This window comes from Meles meles, chromosome 5, assembly GCF_922984935.1.
Source record: "Meles meles chromosome 5, mMelMel3.1 paternal haplotype, whole genome shotgun sequence".
NCBI lineage: Eukaryota > Metazoa > Chordata > Mammalia > Carnivora > Mustelidae > Meles > Meles meles.
The window spans coordinates 134,173,905-134,196,139 of NC_060070.1; the positions used below are offsets into that span (position 1 = coordinate 134,173,905).

The 22,235-nt window shown below is 40.0% G+C and overlaps 1 protein-coding gene across 1 annotated transcript in view; it reads right to left on the bottom strand.

Annotated features, from left to right (window-relative positions):
- Nucleotides 1–22,235, bottom strand: part of CAGE1 (cancer antigen 1) — a 59,318-nt gene that overhangs the window by 24,713 nt on the left and 12,370 nt on the right. Inside the window, 4 exon segments of the mRNA XM_046004139.1 lie at nucleotides 3,244–3,324; nucleotides 5,366–5,476; nucleotides 7,705–7,836; nucleotides 14,765–15,820. Coding sequence (XP_045860095.1) covers nucleotides 3,244–3,324; nucleotides 5,366–5,476; nucleotides 7,705–7,836; nucleotides 14,765–15,820 — 1,380 coding nt within the window.

A 22,235-nucleotide genomic window follows, 5' to 3' on the forward strand; every position in this document is an offset into this window, starting at 1 on the left:
TCTATATGTAACAGATAAGGGGTTTTAAAAACACAATGATACTTGGGTCCCTGGCTGGCTAAGTCAGAGAAGTATACAGTTCTTGATTTCAGGGGCTGTGAGTTCGAGCCCTGCATTGGGTATTATGAGATTACATAAATAAAACTTTAAAAAAATTAACTAAAAGCACAATGATATCAATATTAAAATTAATGATATTAAAATATTAATATTATCTAATACCAGACTGTGTTCCTTTTTCTGCTATCTGACAAATACCTTTTTAGAGTAGGTTTGTTCGAATCAGGACCTACACAGGTCACACACTGCATTTGGTTGGTGTGTTCGTTGTCTCCACTGTCTATACCAACTATCCCTTTACTCTCCCTCCCTTTTCTCATACCAAGTGTTTACTGATGCAAATCTTCCCCACTCTGGATTTGTTATCATGGTGTCATCTATATTTATCCACGGTCAAGGTAGTTCGGTCTAGAAGCCTGCTTTCGGATCCAGCAGTTTTGGTGAGAAGACTTCATAGATCTGCGATGCCTGTCCTCTTATATCACATCAGGGGGATGTGCACGGCTCACCTTTAGCGGCTTGAGATTGATTAACAAGCTCAGGTGCTTGTCAGGTTGACCCATTCATTAAAAGCTCCCCTCAGGGGCGCCTGGCTGGCTCAGTCGGTTAAGCATCTGATTCTTGATTTTGGCTTGGGTCATGAACTCAGGGTGGTGAGACTGAACCCTACATTGAGCTCTGCATCAGGCTTTGTGCTGGATCTGGAGTCTGCTTGGAATTCTCTCTCTCTCTCTCTCCCCCTCTCCTTCTGTTTCTTCAACACCACCAACACCTCTCTCAGGAAAAAAAAAGCAAAAGCTTCCCCTCAGTCTTGAATGTAAGGTTTTAGCAGCCATTATAATTGCCCCCAAAAGATCCCTTTTCTTTTCTTTTTTTTTTTTTTAATTTTATTTATTTATTTGACAGAGAGAGATCACAAGTAGATAGAGAGGCAGGCAGAGACAGAGAGAGAGAGGGAAGCAGGCTCCCTGCTGAGCAGAGAGCCCGATGCGGGACTCGATCCCAGGACCCCGAGATCATGACCTGAGCCGAAGGCAGCGGCCCAACCCACTGAGCCACCCAGGCGCCCCTCCCTTTTCTTTTCTGCTTTTAGTAGCTTACCTCTTCAGTGAGAGGCTCTCCCTCCCTCATCAATTATTCGGTTTCTCTGAGAGACAGTTTGTACAAGTAGCCTGCGGCACATTTTAGAAACAACATAGTGTGTCTGACATGCTTCTAGCTGTGTCCTTTTCTCATTCCAGCTTCCCACTGCTGGGAAGAGGAAGGTCCACTTGTATTAACTTTTATGCCCAAGGCATAGAAACTACTAATGAATGACAGAATTGATTGAGGGCTCTCCTCTCATCTCCCTATGCTCAGATTTTATTAGTCTTCAAAGTCCAATTGCCACTGCCTTCATAAGGTGTCCCGTGACTCCCCCATTTGGACAGTATCTGTTCCTCATCTGAGCTTATCATTAGACAAATACTGCCTCTGTTAGACACTGGTCACTGTATCACTTTTTAAGGAACTTCCCCTTTATCCCTCGTGAACAGTTAGTTATGTATTTTATCTTCTTTTCCAGGTTTCTTAGAAGCAGAGATCATGTTTGATTTTGCGTTCTGCCCCCATAGTGACTAGCATTTTTAGCCTTTTGTGAAAAGTCAATAATCACTTGTTAAATTTAAAAGAATAGTGAATTCTGAGAAGCTTTTGAGCCCTCACCACATGAACCTTCTCTCTCAAAGATGAATGGTTATGCTATGAATTTATTGCAGAATGCCAATTTTTAATAATTTAGAAATATGGTAGACTTCTCTAACTGCTGTTAAAAATAAATTACATTAACTAATCACCTTTTCTTATGTGAGATCCAGTTGGATTGCAACTCTGTAACTACCTAGATACCAAGATCACATTTTTTTAAAAGATTTTATTTATTTATTTGATAGAGATCACAAGTAGGCAGAGAGGCAGGCAGAGAGGAAGGGAAGCAGGTCCCTGCTGAGCAGAGATTGATGTGGGGCTCGATCCCAGGACCCTGCGATCATGACCTGAGCTGAAGGCAGAGGCTTTAACCCACTGAACACCCCCAAGATCTCAGCCTCCACGATCACATTTTTACTTTCTTATAACATATTTTTCCTGTTTCATCTGCCTTTATTTTTTTTTCCAGCTTTATTGAGATACAACTGACACATAGTACTGTGTAAGCTTAAGGTGTCCAGCATGCTGATTTGATACACTCTGTACTGCAAAATGATCACCACCACAGCCGTAGCTAATGTCTCCATTAAATCACATAATGACCGTTTCTTTTCTGTAGTGATGTCTTCAACTTTCGATGGCATCTAAAGTGAACTATTTCCGAAAGTACTCCTTAATCATAGCTGTTGTAAACAGCTACTGATAAATTAAGAATGGTGGTGGCTGGCTCAGTCGGAAGAGCATATGCAATTCTAGATCTGAGGACTGTGAGTTAGAGCCCCATGTTGGCTGCAGAGATTATAAGTAAGTAAGTAAATAAATAAATAAATAAACACACTAAAAAAAAAAAAAGAATGGTGGTAGCATAAATGTGTTTCAATCACTGTGAAAAACAGCACCCCTTTTTTGATTTTTGCATTTGGAAAGAAATAAATCTGATTAGTCTAAACAAGAGTCAGGTAGAACAAGATGTAAAATTTCAAAACCTGAAAATGCAAACTTTAATTCTGTGTTTTTATGGTCGAATGAGACTGCCACAGTGCCAGCGTGTGACTGTTTTAATGAACGGTCTGATATAGTACGAATGGTGGTGGCTTAAACTTGTTAATAAAATGGTGCTGTGGATAAAAATGCCAGCAAAGCCACAAAAGGTGTTTCCTATCAAGAAATCAAGTTCTTCATTCAGACTGTGGTACTTATTCAATTTGGCTCCCAGTAAGACAGGTACATCTCCAGCATTTGTGGCTTCATCGGAATCAAAACCTGTAAACTGAGATTAAATACATTTGTGCTCACTTCCAATACTGGCACATTCCTTGGGAAATTTGATAATAAATACTTTATAAGCGTAACAATCAAAGAGCTCTTCAGTGGCTAGAATAATAGAAGTGTAGAACTTGGAGCTAGAAGGATTTCAACAAATATACCAAGAGAACATAAATGGTGGAAATCATTTTTTGCATGTTAAAGACAGTACATGGGAAATGTTAAACTCACCTCAAAAACCTGATCTTGAAGTGCTTTTTCTTTTGCAATTAACTCTCTAAAAGCTGTGATTTTGTCTTTATGTTCCAATAGCTAAGGGAAAAAGCATTTTATATTTCAGAAAAGGAGAAGAAATAAAACTACATTCGATAACATTGATAATAAAATCATCAAGCCATGCCCTGTCTAGTCCCTGGTCTCCAAAGATCTACTGTTTTTACAGCTCTGGTGCAGAAGAACGTTCACACAGCAGATCAGAGACTGCTCCCTTCAGGAAGGCCTGCTCGTCACGCTGCCCCCGACTAGCATCTGGGAATGGGCATTGCAGGAGGAGTGCCATCGTTCTGTAATCTGAATGGCTCGTTGTGCCTAACCTATCTGTACAGAACACGTCGTTTATGCTGAGTGCCTCTTTCCTTCTGGAGGGTCCAGTTTGGTACATGCTAGGGGGACATGCCTACCTGAGCAGCCCCCGATAAAAACCCTGGGTGCTGGGTCTCTAATAAAACCCCGGTAAAAATTTCACACATATTATCACAGCTCATTGCTGGGAAAATGAAGTGCATCTTGTGTGATGGGGAGGGGCTCTTGGCAGCTTGAATCTGGCTTCCTCTGGACTGTGCCCCAAGCCCCTTTCCCTCTGCTGACTTTGCTCTGTAGCTTCTCATGGTGAAACACAGCTGTGACTATCACCGGGTCCTAGCAGATCACAGAACCTGAGGGTGGGCTTGGGATCTCTGGGAGCTTATCCCAATATTCAGTTGTTTTTACAGTTAGGCTATCAGAATTCTTCTTTAAAGGGGGAAAAAAAAACGACCAACTTTTCCTAGATGTAATTTATAATCATTTCTTATTTGTTCGTTTGCTCCTTTATGAAAATGACAATAAATTTTAATATTCAGTATTCATATTTCTCCCCAAATCAGTGAGGCAATCTCTGCACCCAGTGCGGGGCTTGAACTCACAACCCCGAGATCAAGAGTCGTATGTTCTACCGACTGAGCCAGCCAGGTGCCCCTCAAATCAGTGAGGTAAAGTGTGATGCACAGAATTATTTTTATTATGAACTATTTCCAGTATTTATTTTTTAATTTTTAAAAAGATTTATTTATTATTTATTTGAGAGAGAGAGAGAGGGAAAAGCAAACTCCCTGCTGAGTGTGGAGCCCTACACAGGGCTTGGGGCTCGATCTCATGAACCTGAGATCACGACCTGAACTGAAATCAAGAGTTGGACATTTAACCGACTGAGCCACCCAGGCACCCCCCAAATTTCCAATATTGAAAAAAACAGAGAAAAAAAAATGGAATGAACCTCCATGTAATTATCACCCAGCTTCGACTACTGATGGCTAGTGGAACGATATTGTATCATTTATACCCCCAACCATGCCCTCTTCCCTCCAATCCCCCTTCAGGGAGTCAAATTACAGACACCACATCATTTCACCTGGCAATATTTCAGTAAATTTACCAAAACAACACAAATATCTGAAATTGTATTTCTGTAACATCCTGCTCCAACCCTCAATGGGGCTTATTTTTGAAGGTTGGTTTAAAAAATGGAGAACAGTAATTTCTCTGTGTATCTGTTATTCCTTCATCAGGTTAGCTAGGAGACAAAGAGACTCCACAGAGTACCCATAACAAATTTTCTATTCACCTCAGTTCAGAGAATTAATTTCCTCATAACACTGGACTGAATTTGTTTCTACAATCAAAGATCCCATATTCGACGATGTTTTTATTCCATTAGCTGATAAACTTGCCACTTCTGTATTCCTCTCACATTAAAACTGGCACAAGTTAACATCTTGCTATCGCCTTTTCTTTTAGAGAGAGAGAGAGAGAATGAGCGGGAGGGGCAGAGGAAGAGGGAGAATCTCAAGCAGATCCGGAAGCTGAGCAAGAAGCCTGACATGGGTCTCAATCTCACGACCCTGAGATCATGACCTGAGTGGAAACCAAGAGTCAGATGCTTAACCAGCTGTGCCACCCAAGTGCCCTGCCAAAAACAACTTTTTTAAAAATCCCAAACTTGCAGAATTTCTTTATACTATGATGTTATCTTTTTCTTTGATGATTTTTTCACCAGACATGATACAATTTTTAGAATAAACAATAAATACAGTACCTCTTTATCTAAACTTTTCTTCTTAAGATGGAAGAGCTTCAATTTTTGTAGCATCGTGTCACTAACTTTCTCGCTCTCTTTGAAATGTTCAGCATCGGGAGTGGTGATGTCCTAAGAGGAACAGTTTGAGAAGCTGTATTAAAAAGTTTTCAGTAAAGCTAAAGGGAGGACAGAAACACACACACAAAATTTCCAGAATAAGTGACCAAACCAAAAGAGATAAAATACTGAACCCAATTCTTCAATTACTTGTAAGACATCCAGTAAAGTGTTAGTGTGGAAAGAATTCTTATAGAGTCACACTTGTATATAATCTGTTATCGGGCCAGAGTAGTATAATCGCTGGGAAGTTAATACTCATCTATAATAACAATACATGCTTTCACATTCACACATACACCCCGCTTAGCCTAGCCTGGTCAGTTTATAAATCCAAACTTCAGCCAAATTGCTATATCTGGCACCAGAGTAACCAGATACCCTCAACAACACTGAAACTCTAGATATTTCAAGGGTACCCAGAATGAAGGTAGTTGTATTTATAACCTCAGGGTCAAAAATGTGTGCATGAGTGGACTGCCTGAGTTTGTATCTGAGTTCTGCTGTTTCACCCTATGTGAGACTTTGGATAAGAAACCTGACTGTTTTAAGCCTCAGTTTGTTTTTCTATGTTTTATTTTATTTTATTCTATTTTATTGTTTTATTTATTTTATTTTTATTTTTATTTTTTCCATTTAAAAAAAAAAAAGCCTGATGATATAAAGAATGGTATAAGGACTGGAGGGAGATAACCCACGAAAAGCAGGGAGCAGTAAACTTGAAAGTCTTCAAGGACAGGTTGAGTGCTGATTAAGGGTTCAACCTGTATTAGGGACAGGGCATACAATGTACCACGTCTCTGATGTTGAAGGCTTCCGTTCTAGTGGATGTGGGAGACCCAGAACAAGCAAACATAATGTTTGTTTGATGTGGGAGGACACTGACAGGAGGGCTGAGGACACATTTTTCCTTGGGAGGTGTGACAGAGAAGCAGCCCCCTTCAAGTAAGGCAGAAAGAATAGTAGCCTCCAGTGACATAGGTGGGAGGTGGGGAACCAAGCCTTACGGTGAGTAAGCAAATGTTCAAAGGAACAAAGTGGGATGGGAAGGTTTGTATCTAAGAAGAGTCTGTGCTACATTCAGACTCACATGTGTAAAAACAAAATTTCAGGTGGATATAGTCAGTGGGCCACCACTTTGTGATCTTCTGCATAAAATGCTTGGCTCAGTTTTAGCACTAAATAAATGCTAGTGTTCAACAAACGTTAGCCGAAACTCAATAAAAATAAGCATTGTGTTGGATCAGGAACATCACAGACCATGCCCCCGCAATTTTGGCTCAGATGACTGGACTTAAGATCAAAGAAATGGTGAACCCAGGTGGCTCAGTTGGTTAAGCGTCTGCCTTGGGCTCAGGTCATGATCTCAGGTCCTGAGATGAGTTCCATTTCAGGCTCTCTGCTCATCTGGGAGTCTGCTTCTTCCTTTCCTTTGCCCCTCCCCTTTGCTCATGCTCTCTCTCTTTCTTGCTCTCAAATAAATTAAAAAGAAAATCAGAGGGGTATTTGGGTGACTCAGTGGGTTAAAGCTTCTGCCTTCAGCTCAGGTCATGATCCCAGGGTCCTGGGATTGAGCCCTGCATCGGGCTCTCTGCTGGGCAGCGAGCCTGCTTCCCTTCTTCTCTCTCTGCCCCGCTCTCTGCCTACTTGTGATCTCTGTCTGTCAAATAAATAATAAATAAAATCTTTTTAAAAAATCAGAAAGATGGACATTAAAAGAAGAGGAAGAAAAATAATAGTTCATTTGAGAAGCTAGCATATGCCATGCCCTGTAACACGTTCTCTCGTTAAATGCAGTGCTTGTCACCTCCCAGGGCAGTGGCAAGTATCATTTCTCCTACTTCGGAAGAGGAAGCTAAGGCTGATAAAGATAAAGTCACTTGGCCAAGTCACACAGCCAGGAAGTGGTGAAGTCAGGATTTGAACTCACCTGACACCAACTTCGTTCTTTATTCCACCAATGTACACAACTCCCTACTGCCCTCCCTCTGCCCCAAAGCTAAATTTTGGGTTGGGTGAGCAGCTTGCTGATAGGAACACTTACCAATCACTAGGAGCAGACTGATTCAGACAAGACTGCTCTGATAGAGTTTCTAGGACATGTAAAAAGTATTAAATGAAGCTTCTTCCAGTTTTTGATCCCATAACTTAACTCTGTGGCTTTAGATTGCCTCTTTGGTTTAGTCTGACCTTGATATTTTTCCCTCCCCCAATAAAAAATATGAATTTTTTAAAATTACCTGGGATGTGAGAAGTCCTACCATCAGAGTCGGAACACTGTGAATTTTGGAGACTAGCTGAGAAGTTCTTTTCACATCTGGGGGACTCAGGCATTTTTCACCAGGTGAGCAGTTCAGGAACAAATTAGAATCCTAAGTGTACATAATTCAGACATGTTGGGATAAAGATAAAGAATCTGGATTGCTCTTTAAGTAAAATGCTGAATTAAATACAACTCTTAAAAACTCTGAGCAAGGGTGGTAAACAAGAAAAAATATGAAGCCAAGAATACTTTATCTGGCTAGGATGTCACTGAAAATAGAGAGCTAAATGCTTCCAGAACAAACAGAAACTAAAAGAATTTGTGATCGCCAAAGAAGCCCTAAAAGAAATATTAAAAGGGGTCATCTAAGCAAAGAGAGAGCCCAAAACTAACACAGACCAGAAAGGAACAGAGACACTTTACAGGCAATACAATGGCACTAAATTCATATCTTTTAATAGTTACTCTGAATGTAAATGGGCTAAATGCCCCAATCAAAAGACACAGGGTATCAGAATAGATAAAAAAGCAAGACTCATTGATATGCTAATTGCAAGAGACTCATTTTAGACACAAAGACACCTCCAGATTGAAAGGAAGGGGATATTAAACCATTTATCATGTTAATGGACATCAAAAGAAAGCTGGATGGAAATCCTTATATAAGAAAAACTAGATTTTAAGTCAAAGACTATAATAAGAGATGAGGAAGGACACCATATCATAACTGAAGTGTCTTTTCAACAAGAAGATCTAATAATTGCAAATATCTATGCCCCTAACATGGGAGCAGCGAATTATATAGACCAATTAATAACAAAATCAAAGAAAATCATCGATAATAATGCAATAATACTAGGGGATGTTAACACCCCCTCTCATTGAAATGGACAGATCATCTAAGCAAGAGATCAACAAGGAAATAAAAGCATTAAATGACACATTGGACCAGATGGCCATCACAGATATATTTAGAACATTACATCCCAAAGCAACAGAATACACATTCTTCTCAAGTGCACATGGAACATTCTCCAGAACAGATCACATCCTGGGTCAAAATCAGGTCTCAACTGTTACCAAAAGATTGGGATCATTCCCTGCATATTTTCAGACCACAGTGCTTTGAAACTGGAACTCAATCACAAGAGAAAAGTTGGAAAGAACTGAAGTACATGGAGGCTAAAGAGCATCCTACTAAAGAATGAATGGGTCAACCAGGAAATAAAAGAAGAATTAAAAAAAATTCAGGTAAACAAATGAAAATGAAAACACAACTGTTCAAAATCTGTGAGATACAGCAAAGGCTGTCCTAAGAGGGGAGTATATAGCACTACAGGCCTTTCTCAAGAGAAAGGTCTCACTCAAATGCACAATGTATCCTGACATCTAAAGAAGCTGGAGAAAGAGCAGCAAATAAAGTCTAAACCTAGAAGGAGAAGAGAAATAATAAAGATTAGAGCAGAAATCAATGAAATAGAAACCCAAAACAAAAACAGTAGAACAGATCAATGAAACTAGGATCTGGTTCTTTGAAAGAATTAATAAGATTGATAAACCCCTGGCCAGACTTATTAAAAAGAAAATAGAAAGGACCCAAATTAATAAAATCATGAATAAAAGAGGAGTTCACAACCAACATTGAATAAATACAATTATAAGACCATATTATGAGCAACTTTATGCCAACAAATTAGGTAATCTGGAAGAAATGGATGTATTCCTAGAGACATATAAACTATCAAAACTAAACCAGGAAGAAATAGAAAACCTGAACAGACTCATAACCAGCAAGGAAATTGAAGCAGTAATCAAAAATCTCCCAACAAACAAGACCCCAGGGCCAGATGGCTTCCCAGGGGAATTCTACCAAACATTTAAAGAAGAATTAATACCTGTTCTTCTGAAGCTGTTTCAAAAAATCAAAATAGAAGGAAAACTTCCAAACTCATTCTATGAGGCCAGCATTACCTTGATCCTAAAGCCAGATAAAGACCACCAAAAGGAGAATTACAGATCAATGTCCCTGATGAACATGGATGTAAAATTCTCACCAAAATAACTAGCCAAGAGAATCCAACACTACCTTAAAGGGATTATTCACCCCGACCAAGTGGGATTTATTCTTGGGCTGCAAGGTTGGTTCAACAACTGCAAATCAATTAATGTGATACAATACATAAATAAAAGAAAGGACAAGAACCATATGATTCTCTCAATAGATTCAGAAAAAACATTTGACAAGGACAGCATCCTTTTTTTTTTTCTTTTCAGCATAATAGTATTCATTGTGGGTAATAGGACAGCATCCTTTCTTGATTAAAACTCTTCACAGTCTAGGGATGGAGGGTACAAACTTCAATGTCACAATAGCCACCTATAAAAAACACACAGTGACTATCATTCTCAGTGGGGAAAAATGGACGGCTTTCCCCTAAGGTTAGGAACACAGCAGGGCTGTCCACTGTAACCACTGCTGCTCAACACAGTACTAGATATCCTGGCCTCAGCAATCAGCAAACAAAAGAAATAAAAGGCATCTGGATTGGCAAAGAAGAAGTCATACTCTCCCTCTTTGCAGATGACATGATACTCTATGTGAAAAACCCAAAAGACCCCACCCCAAAATTGCTAGAACTCATACAGGAATTCAGTAAAGTGGCAGAATATAAAATCAATGCACAGAAATCAGTTGCATTTCTATAAGCCAACAATTAAGCAGAAGAAAGAGAAATCAAGGAGTCAATCCCATTTACAATTGCACCTAAAACCATAAGATATCCAGGAATCAACCTAATCGAAGAGGCAAAGGACCTGTACTCAGAAAACTATAGAATTCGCATGAAAGAAATTAAGGAAGACACAAAGAAATGGAAAAATGTTCCATGCTCATGGATTGGAAGAACAAATATTGTGAAAATGTCTATGCAACCTACACATTCAATGCAATTCCTATAAAAATACCATTATCTTTTTTTCACAGAGTTGGTCTATCAAAATACCATTACCTTTTTTTCACAGAGTTGGAACAAATAATCCTAAAATTTGTATGGAACCAGAAGAGACCCCAAATAGCCATAGGAATGTTGAAAAAGAAAATCAAAGCTGGTGGTGTGGCAATTCCAGACTTCAAGCTCTATTACAAAGCTGTCATCATCAAGACAGCATGGTACTGGCACAAAAACAGACACAGAGATGAATGGAACAGAACAGAGAACTCAGAAATGGACATTCAACTCTATGGTCAACTAATCATCAACAAAGCAGGAAAGAATATCCAGTGAAAAAAAGACAGTCTCTTCAACAAATGGTGCTGGGAAAATTGGACAGCCACATGCAAAAGAATGAAACTGAACCATTTCCTTACACCATATAAAAAAAAATAGACTCAAAAGGGATGGAAGACCTAAATGTGAGACAGGAATCCATCAAAATTCTTGAAGAGAACTCAGACAGCAACCTCTTTGACCCTGAGCACAGCAACTTCTTGCTAGACACATCTCCAAGGACCAGAGAATTATAGGCAAAAATGAACTATTGGTACTTCATCAAGATAAAAAGCTTTTGTGCAGCAAAGGAAAGAGTAAAAAAGAAAAAACCCAAAAGGCAACCAACAGAATGGGTGAAGATATTTGCAAATGACATATCAGATAAAGGGCTAGTATCCAAAATCTATAAAGAACTTAACCAAACTCAACACCCAAAGAACAAATAACCTAATCAAGAAATGGGCAGAAGACATGAACAGACATTCCTACAAAGAAGACATCTAAATGGCCAGCAGAACATGAAGAATTGCTCAACATCACTTGGCATCAGGGAAATACAATCAAAACCATAGTGAGAGAGCACCTCACACCAGTCAGAATGATTAAAATTAACAAGTCAGGAAATGACAGGTGTTCTTGAAGATGCAGAGAAAGGGAAGCCCTCCTACACTGTTGGTGGGAATGCAACATGGTATAGCCACTCTGGAAAACAGTATGGAGGGTCCTCAAAAAGTTGAAAATAGAGATACCCTGTGACCCCGCAACTGCACTACTGGATATTTATCCTAAAGAGGAATGAAGTGATCCAAAGGGGTGTGTGCACCCCAATGTTTATAGCAGCAAAGTCCACAATAGCCGAACCATAGGAAGAGCCCCGATGTCCATTGACAGATGAATGGATAAATCAGATGTGGTGTACACACACACACACACACACACACACACACACACACACACACACACACACACAGGAATATTACGCAACTACCAAAAAGAAATCTTGCCATTTGCAATGACATGGATGGAACTAGAGAGCATTATGCTAAGAGAAATAAGTCAATCAGAGAAAGACAATTATCATATGATCTCACTGATATGTGGAATTTAAGAAACAAGGCAGAGGATCATAGGGGAAGAGAGGAAAAAATGAAACAAGACAAAATCAGAGAAGGAGACAAACCATAAGAGACTCTCAATCATAGATGCAAAGGGTTGTTGGAGCGGAATGGGTTGGGGGGATGGGGTAACTGGGTGATGGACATTAAGGAGAACACATGATGTAATGAGCAGTGGGGGTTATGTAAGACTGATGAATCACAGACCTGTACCCCTGAAATAAATAATACATTATATATTAATTATTGAATTTAAATTAAAAAAAAGAAAAAAAGGGGGAAAAACCCCAAAACCTCTGAGCAGCCCTAAAAACATGGCACTCAAATTTAAATTTGTATAGATAAATGTTAAATTTATTAAAAAAAACAAACAAACTCTGAGCTGTGGTTCTCAAACTTTGGATTCTCAGGACCCCTTTATAGATTCAAAAATTTTGAGAATCCTAAAAGGCTTTTGTTTATGTGGGTTATATCTACCAATATTTATTGTATTAGATATTACAACTGAGAACATTTAAAATTTATTTGCTTACTAATCCCTTCAAATAACAACAAATCCCTTGTATAAATATAAATAACAATTTTAATATGAAATTACCACATTTTACAAAAGAAAAAATTCATGAAAAGAGTTGCACTCTTTATATTTTTGTAAATATCTATAACGCTGACTTCATAGAAGACAGCAAAATTCTCACATCTGCTTCATACATTGGTCAGACATAAAAGCAATGAATGACACACAGTTTCTAGAAAATTCCACTGGAAGCACTTGTGAAAATGAGAGTAGTAGGCTCACAACACCTTCCTATTACTATGAAAATACTTTGACTTCATAGATATACCAGACCATACTTTTGAGAAAACTACCTAGAGTTCATAAAAGCAAAACTAAAAGCAGAGTAAGGATGATTTGGGCATATTAAAGAAATTGATTTGTCAAGATAAAACAAAGAACTTTACTTTTTTTTTTAAAGAAAGCTCAAAAAAAAAATGTACTGTGATAAACTTCTATACAGTTGTGCTAATTCATTCAGAGTTTACCAATACAAAATTTATGATGATTTGTTTAGCAGCTATTTGGAAGACAAAATACAGACCCTTAAGATGACTTAAGGTCATCTCTGCTTAGGTTGGTGGTTCTCAAAAGTGTGACCCTTGGCCCAGCAGCGTTGGGGAGACTCAGGATCTTGTTAGAAACATGCATTCTTGGGCCCCACAGCACACCTACTGAATCAGAAACCCTGAGGCAGACCCCAGAAATCTGCATTTTCACGGCTAGGGCTGATGAATGCTAAAATCTGAGGAGCATTGGCTTAGATAACCCTAATTTCTTTCTGGAGAAACGATTACAGAGAGAATTCTTTAAACAGAAGAGAACAATATTTTCCTGAGAATCATTAAAAAATAATAGAACTATTTACTTGCAAACAGTACTTATACTAATTAAGGATTCCTGAAAAAAATCCCTCTAAGGACATCCTCAAGGGAACACAATCAGCTGAACTTAGTATTAAGAGTTTTAAAATAAACATACATTTTTCTAGTTAAGATTAGCCCTCTTTCTAAGTAGTCAGAATTAATAAGGTTAAACTGTAAATAATTTAAAACAGGACTACAAAACTTTAATAGTATAAAAACAATAGATGTGCTCTGGCTTGTGAAAAACATTTTATCTGCCAAAAAAGCCATCTGAACTGCAGAGAATACAATATTATATCCTCTCCAAACCTACTGATATGAGGCTCTCAGGCTGTTTTTTTTTTTTTAAGATTTTATTTATTTATTTGAGAGTGATCACGAGTAAGCAGAGAGGCAAGGCAGGGCGGGGGGAAGCAGGCTCCCCGCTGAGCAGAGAGCCCCATGTGGGGCTCGATCCCAGGACCCTGAGATCATGACCTGAGCCCAAGGCAGAGCTTCCTGTTTTTTTAACAGGTGTTAACTAGACTTATTGTGGTGATCATTTTGCAATATATACAAATATCAAATCATGTTACACACCTGAAACTAACGTTATATGTCAATTACATCTCAATCACCAAGTTTATAATGTCACAAAATTAACATGTGATATATAATATTGGCTTGTTTGACCTTGTAAACCAACCATCTAATTGCATTATTTAGTTTCATTTTTAGGCAGATGTGCATGAAAACACTGAGATCCCCCACCTAGAAGATCCTTTCTCAAGGGATGCTTGAGATGATTGATCACAGGTACCCAGAAAATTCCCACATTAACTTTCACTTCTACCAAAATAATCACAAGAGGCCAGAAATGGCTCTTCTTTACCTGGGTACCCAAGAACCGCAGAAACTTCTGTACACCTGTGGTACATTTTCCATTCTCTCGTTTTCTCGTTAATAATTCTTTCTACCAACAAATGTGAGTGCAGTGTCTAAATGTGCATCAGCCGATTGCCAGCAACTCATGAAATTCTGAGCTTGAAATTCCGAATCTGTGCCGGTACTTTATTTATTTATTATTTATTTATTTGACAGAGATCACAAGTAGGCAGAGAGGCAGGCAGAGACAGAGGAAGGGAAGCAGGCTCCCTGCTGAGCAGAGAGCCTGATGCATGGCTCGATCCCAGGACCCTGGGATTATGACCTGAGCCCTTAACCCACTGAGCCACCCAGGTGCCCCTGGTACCTTTTTGATATCCACCTCGACCGCTTCTCCAAAGTGCTCCATTAACCAAGCTGTGTCAAACCCAGGGGCATCGTTTGGCTCCTGGCTCCTTGCCACCTGTTGCCGAAACCTTGTGTTTTCCTGTTTTAGTTCGTTGACCTGCTGCTGGAGTTGGGCGTTCTTTACCTTCTGGTTTTCAGATACGAACTGCAAATGATTAACTCGAGTAAGCAGCTTTTTGAGTGTTGTTTTCAGTTTCTGTCTTTCTTCCAGGTGTTCCTTCTCATGCTTCTGAAATTCCTCCTGTAAAGACTGGAACTCCTGTTCTTGGGCCTTCTCCCTTCTCAGCAAGTCCAGAGTGGAGGTGGTGGCCTTTTCCAGCTCCCCCTTGAGTAGCTGCAGTTTCTCCACCTCCTCTTCTTTCTCCCTTAGGGTTCTGTCCATCTCTAGGCACTGACTGACGGTTTCATCTTCCTGTTGCATTTCAGTCATGTACCTTTCCTGTAGGTGAATGTAATTGCCCTTGATCTTCTTAAGCTCCAGCTCTAAGGTTTCCTTTTCATGCCTAGCTTCCTGAAGATGCTTTTGGGTTTGAGTTAAGACCTCGTGCAAATTCTGCAGTGTCTTGTCAGTGTCATTCTTCTCTAGCATCACTCTGTATTTGTCTTCAATTAATTCTTCCATCTTGGCCTTCAGCTTATTTATGATGTCCACGAACACCTGCTGTTTGGTAGTCTGCTTCTGCAGTTCTTCGACCTTCTTCTCTAAATACGTGTTGCTACTCTGCAGGTCTTGGATCCAAGTTTGCTGCTGTTTGTTAGTGTGCTGTGATTTCTGTAAGACTTCATGTAAAGCCATATCCTCTTCTGGAAGTTGTAAGCTTTCCAAGCTCTGCTTTGTGTCAGGCATCTTGCCATCATCTGGAGATGCTCCACTACCCCAAGTAGTGCCTGCAGGAGACCAAGGTGAGCCCATCCGTGGCCTGTCCACACCCTCCACAGCGACCTCATTATGGTGACAGACTGGCATTTCAGGAATATCCCCAAAGGTCTGTACTCCTTTCGAAGACACTGAGATCTATAAATTAGAGTATATGAGTGTGAAAAACAGTATAAAGATCATGAGTTTTGAAATCATATATAGCTGGATTCGAATCCTAGGCCTCTAGTTTAGTTACAAAAGTTATAACCTCAGTCATAAAAGAGCAATGATAAGGTCTTCTTCCAATAAAATAACACCTACTTTTTTTTTTTCTATGATTTTATTTATTTATTTGACAGAGAGAGAGAAACTGTGAGAGAGGGAACAAAAGCAGGGGGAGTGGGAGAGGGAGAAGTAGGCTTCCCCCCGAGCAAGGAGCCCAATGCAGGACTCGATCCCAGAATCCCGGGATCATGACCGGAGCCGAAGGCAGACACTTAACAACTAAGTCACCCAGGCACCCCCAATAATAATACCTACTTAACAGACATACTTAAATAGTAACTACTAAATGTATATGTAGCACCCAATACCACAGCAGAGCACAAACAGTAGTTATTATGATAGAGGTATGGATCACATTTACTTTTTCGGAAGAAAAACTCAGCTTTGATACCAACTTTTCTGAACACATGTGAGGTACTTTCTTTAACTTCAAATGAATTCAAAGAAATTTATCAATTACCCTATAGTCTGTGATGCCTCTTTTGAATGAATACTTCTTTTGCTGCTCATTAAATCATGATCTCATGGCTATGACTCCTGTGAATCTAAGAATGTCAGATGAACATGCCTCGTGATTGATTTTCTCCCACAATACAGGTTTTGGGGGCTTTTTCAAAGGATAATAAGTGATAGTAAGAAAATGTTCTAATGAGTATGATATTTAAAACCCTGTAAAAGGGGGTGCCTGGGTGGTTCAGTTGGTCAAGCATCTGCCTTCAGCTCAGGTCACGATCCCAGGGTCCTGGGATCAAGCCCCACTTTGGGCTCTCTGTTCAGTGGGGAGTGTGCTTCTCCTTCTCCTTCCGCTGCTCTCCATGCTTATGCTCTCTCTCTCTCTCCCTCTCTCTGTCAAATAAATAAAGAAATACATACATACACACATATATAAAATCTTAAAAAATAAAATAAAACCCTGTAAAAGATATCTGCAGGGGTGGGCGTATAACTTTCTAGAATTTAGAGATACTGGATCCCTGTATTTTAATGGTTTACCATTAAATGGTAAAATGGTTTACCATTACCATTGTTCTGGAATAAAGATAACTATCCCTACTGAGGCCTACAAGATGCCCATGTCTGGTCTTGATGCCTGACCCATCCTCCAGATGAGAACAGATGAGGACCTGTCCATCCTCATCTACTACCTGCCACCTTCGATCCCAGAACACTGGGCTCCTGCCAGGTCCTAGTGAGTGCCTTGCTCCCTGAAGCCACATGTTACTTCTGCATGGAATGCTATTCCCACCCATAGTTATTTTAACTCCTAACTCATCCTTCAGAGCCCAGTTCAATTACCACTACCTTAGGAACAGTAAGATTCCCATCATTTTATTCATAGCATTTACCATACTTACAGTTTATAGTTTATATGTAATGTTATGTAACATACACAAACTTTACATACACTTTATATTACTATTCATAGCACTTACCATAGATGAAAGTTTACATTTACTTTTATCATTAATGTGAGTTTCCTCTATTAAGCTGTTATTTTATGAGGACAAAACCACATTTTTTAAAAACCATTAACAAAGGGGGAGGAGTCAAGATGGCGGAGAAGTAGCAGGCTGAGACTACATCAGGGAGCAGGAGATCAGCTCGGTAGCTTATCTAAACATTGCAAACCCCTACAAATCCAACGGGAGAGCGAAGAGAAGAAGAACAGCAATTCTAGAAACAGAAAATCAACCACTTTCTGAAAGGTAGGACTGGCGGAGAAGTGAATCTAAAACGACGGGAAGATAGACCGCGGGGGGAGGGGCTGGCTCCCAGCAAGCGGCGGAGCAACGGAGCACAAAATCAGGACTTTTTTTTTTTTTTTTTGTTTATTTACAGTATAACAGTGTTCATTGTTTTGGCATCACACCCAGTGCTCCATGCAGTACGTGCCCTCCCTATTACCCACCACCTGGTTCCTCAACCTCCCACCCCCCCCACCCCCCCACCCCCCGCCACCCCTTCATAACCCTCTGGTTGTTTTTCAGAGTCCATAGTCTCTCATGGTTCATCTCGCCTTCCAGTTTCCCTCAACTCCCTCTCCTCTCCATCTCCCCATGTCCTCCATGTTATTTGTTATGCTCCACAAATAAGTGAGACCATATGATACTTGACTCTCTCTGCTTGACTTATTTCGCTCAGCATAATTTCTTCCAGTCCCGTCCATGTTGCTACAAAAGTTGGGTATTCGTCCTTTCTGATGGAGGCATAATACTCCATCGTGTGTATGGACCACATCTTCCTTATCCATTCATCCGTTGAAGGGCATCTTGGTTCTTTCCACAGTTTGGCGACCGTAGCCATTGCTGCAATAAACATTGGGGTACAAATGGCCCTTCTTTTCACTACATCTGTATCTTTGGGGTAAATACCCAGCAGTGCAATTGCAGGGTCATAGGGAAGCTCTATTTTTAATTTCTTCAGGAATCTCCACACTGTTTTCCAAAGTGGCTGCACTAACTTGCATTCCCACCAACAGTGTAAGAGAAAATCAGGACTTTTAAAGTCTGTTCCTCTGAGGGACATTGATCCAGAGGCTAAACCGGGTGAAGCCCATGAGGGGTCAGCGTGGTCCCAGGTCCCACAGGGTCACAGAAGGATCGGGGGTGTCGGAGTGTCACAGAGCTCGCAGGTGTTAGAACGGAGAAGCCGGCTACAGAGACAGAGCCGAGGACTGAGCTCTCAGCTCGGGGTTACCTTGAATTGGTCGCCTGCTGGGTGAGCTCGGAGCGCGGCTGGAGGCTGGGGATACGGGAGTGATTGGGTGCTGTCCTCTGGGGGCGCACTGAGGAGTGGGGCCCCAGGCTCTCGGCTCCTCCAGGCCGGAGACTAGGAGGCCACCATTTTCATTCCCGTCCTCCGGAACTCTACGGAAAGCGTTCAGGGAGCAGAAGCTCCCAAAAGCGAACCCAAGCAGATTACTTAGTCCGGCCCCTGGTAAGGGCGGTGCAATTCCGCCTCGGGCAAAGACACTTGAGAGTCACTACAACAGGCCCCTCCCCCAGAAAATCAACAAAATATCCAGCCAGGACGAACTTCATCTATCAAGGAAAGCAGGTTCAATACCTAAGACAGCAGTGGAATTCCAGAGGAGGAGAAAGCAAAGCACGGAACTCATGGCTTTCTCCCCATGATTCTTTAGTCTTGTGGTTAATTCAATTTTTTTTCAAATTTTTTTCTTTCTTTTTTCTTCTTCTGCTAAATTTTTAAAAACTTTTACCCTTTTCCTTTTTAACGTTTTTGACTAGTTTATCTAAAATATATATTTTTCTTTCTTTTTTATATTTTTCCTTTATTTTATTTTTTAAATTTTTTTCTTTTTTTTTTTCTGAACCTCTTTTTATCCCCTTTCTCCTCCCCCACAATTTGGGATCTGTTCTGATTTGGTTACAGCGCATTTTTCTGGGGTCTTTGCCACCCTTTTAGTATTTTATTTGATCCTTCATATCCTCTTATCTAGACAAATGACAAGGCGGAAAAAATCACCACAAACGAAAGAACAAGAGGCAGTACCGAAGGCTAGGGACCTAATCAACACAGACATGGGTAATATGTCAGATCAAGAGTTCAGAATGACGATTCTGAACATTCTAGCCGGTCTCGAAAAAGGCATGGAAGATATTAGAGAAACCCTCTCTGGAGATATAAAAGCCCTTTCTGGAGAAATTAAAGAACTAAAATCTAACCAAGTTGAAATCAAAAAAGCTATTAATGAGGTGCAATCAAAAATGGAGGCTCTCACTGCTAGGATAAATGAGGCAGAAGAAAGAATTAGTGATATAGAAGACCAAATGACAGAGAATAAAGAAGCTGAGCAAAAGAGGGACAAACAGCTACTGGCCCACGAGGGGAGAATTCGAGAGATAAGTGACACCATAAGACGAAACAACATTAGAATAATTGGGATTCCAGAAGAAGAAGAAAGAGAGAGGGGAGCAGAAGGTCTATTGGAGAGAATTATTGGAGAGAATTTTCTTAATATGGCAAAGGGAACAAGCATCAAAATCCAGGAGGTGCAGAGAACCCCCCTCAAAGTCAACAAGAATAGGTCCACACCCCGTTACCTAATAGTAAAATTTACAAGTCTTATTGACAAAGAGAAAATCCTGAAAGCAGCCCAGGAAAAGAAGTCTGTAACATACAATGGTAAAAATATTAGATTGGCAGCAGACTTATCCACAGAGACCTGGCAGGCCAGAAAGAGCTGGCATGATATATTCAGAGCACTAAATGAGAAAAACATGCAGCCAAGAATACTCTATCCAGCTAGGCTATCATTGAAAATAGAAGGAGAGATAAAAAGCTTCCAGGAGGGGCGCCTGGGTGGCTCAGTGGATTAAAGCCTCTGCCTTCGGCTCAGGTCATGATCCCAGGGTCCTGGGATCGAGCCCCACATCGGGCTCTCTGCTCAGCAGGGAGCCTGCTTCCTCCTCTCTTCCTCCTCTCTCTCTCTGCCTACTTGTAATTTCTGTCTTTCAAATAAATGAATAAAATCTTAAAAAAAAAAAAAAAGCTTCCAGGACAAACAAAAACTGAAAGAATTTGCAAACACCAAACCAGCTCTACAGGAAATACTGAAAGGGGTCCTCTAAGCAAAGAGAGAGCCAAAAAGTAGTAGATCAGAAAGGTACAGAGACAATATACAGTAACAGTCACCTTACAGGCTAATAATGGCACTAAATTCATATCTCTCAATAGTTACCCTGAATGTTAATGGCCTAATGCCCCAATCAAAAGACACAGGGTATCAGAATGGATAAAAAACAAAACCCATCAATACGTTGCCTACAAGAAACTCATTTGAGATGCAAAGACACCTCCAGATTTAAAGTGAGGGGGTGGAAAACAATTTACCATGCTAATGGGCATCAGAAGAAAGCTGGGGTGGCAATCCATATATCAGATCAATTAGATTTTAAGCCAAAGACTATAATAAGAGATGAGGAAGGACACTATATCATACTCAAAGGGTCTGTCCAACAAGAAGATCTAACAATTTTAAATATCTATGCCCTTAACGTGGGAGCAGCCAACTATATCAACCAATTAATAACAAAATCAAAGAAACACATCAATAATAATACAATAATAGTAGGGGATGTTAACATTCCCCTCACTGAAATGGACAGATCATCCAAGCAAAAGATCAACAAGGAAATAAAGGCCTTAAATGACACAGTGGACCAGATGGACATCACAGATATATTCAGAACATTTCACCCCAAAGCAACAGAATACACATTCTTCTCTAGTGCACATGGAACATTCTCCAGAACAGATCACATCCTGGGTCACAAATCAGGTCTCAACCAGTATCAAAACATTAGGATCATTCCCTGCATATTTTCAGACCACAATGTTCTGAAGCTAGAACTCAATCACAAGAGGAAAGCTGGAAAGAACCCAAATACATGGAGACTAAACAGCATCCTTCTAAAGAATGAATGGGTCAACCAGGAAATTAAAGAAGAATTGAAAAAATTCATGGAAACAAATGATAATGAAAACACAACAGTTCAAAATCTGTGGGACACAGCAAAGGCAGTCCTGAGAGGAAAATATATAGCGGTATAAGCCTTTCTCAAGAAACAAGAATGGTCTCAAGTACACAACCTAACCCTACACCTAAAGGAGCTGGAGAAAGAACAAGAAAGAAACCCTAAACCCAGCAGGAGAAGAGAAATCATAAAGATCAGAGCAGAAATCAATGAAATAGAAACCAAAAAAAAAAAATAGAAAAAATCAATGAAACGAGGAGCTGGTTCTTTGAAAGAATTAATAAGATTGATAAACCCCTGACCAGACTTATCAAAAAGAAAAGAGAAAGGACCCAAATCAATAAAATCATGAATGAAAGAGGAGAGATCACAACTAACACCAAAGAAATACCGACAATTATAAGAACATACTATGAGCAACTCTACGCCAACAAATTTGACAATCTAGAAGAAATGGATGCATTCCTAGAGACATAGAAACTACCACAACTGAACCAGGAAGAAATAGAAAACCTGAACAGGCCCATAACCAGTAAGGAGATTGAAACAGTCATCAAAAATCTCCAGACAAACAAAACCCAGCGCCAGACGGCTTCCCAGGGGAATTCTACCAAACATTTAAAGAAGAACTAATTCCTATTCTCCTGAAACTGTTCCAAAAAATAGAAATGGAAGGAAAACTTCCAAACTCATTTTATGAGGCCAGCATCACCTTGATCCCAAAACCAGACAAGGATCCCACCAAAAAAGAGGACTACAGACCAATATCCTTGATGAACACAGATGCA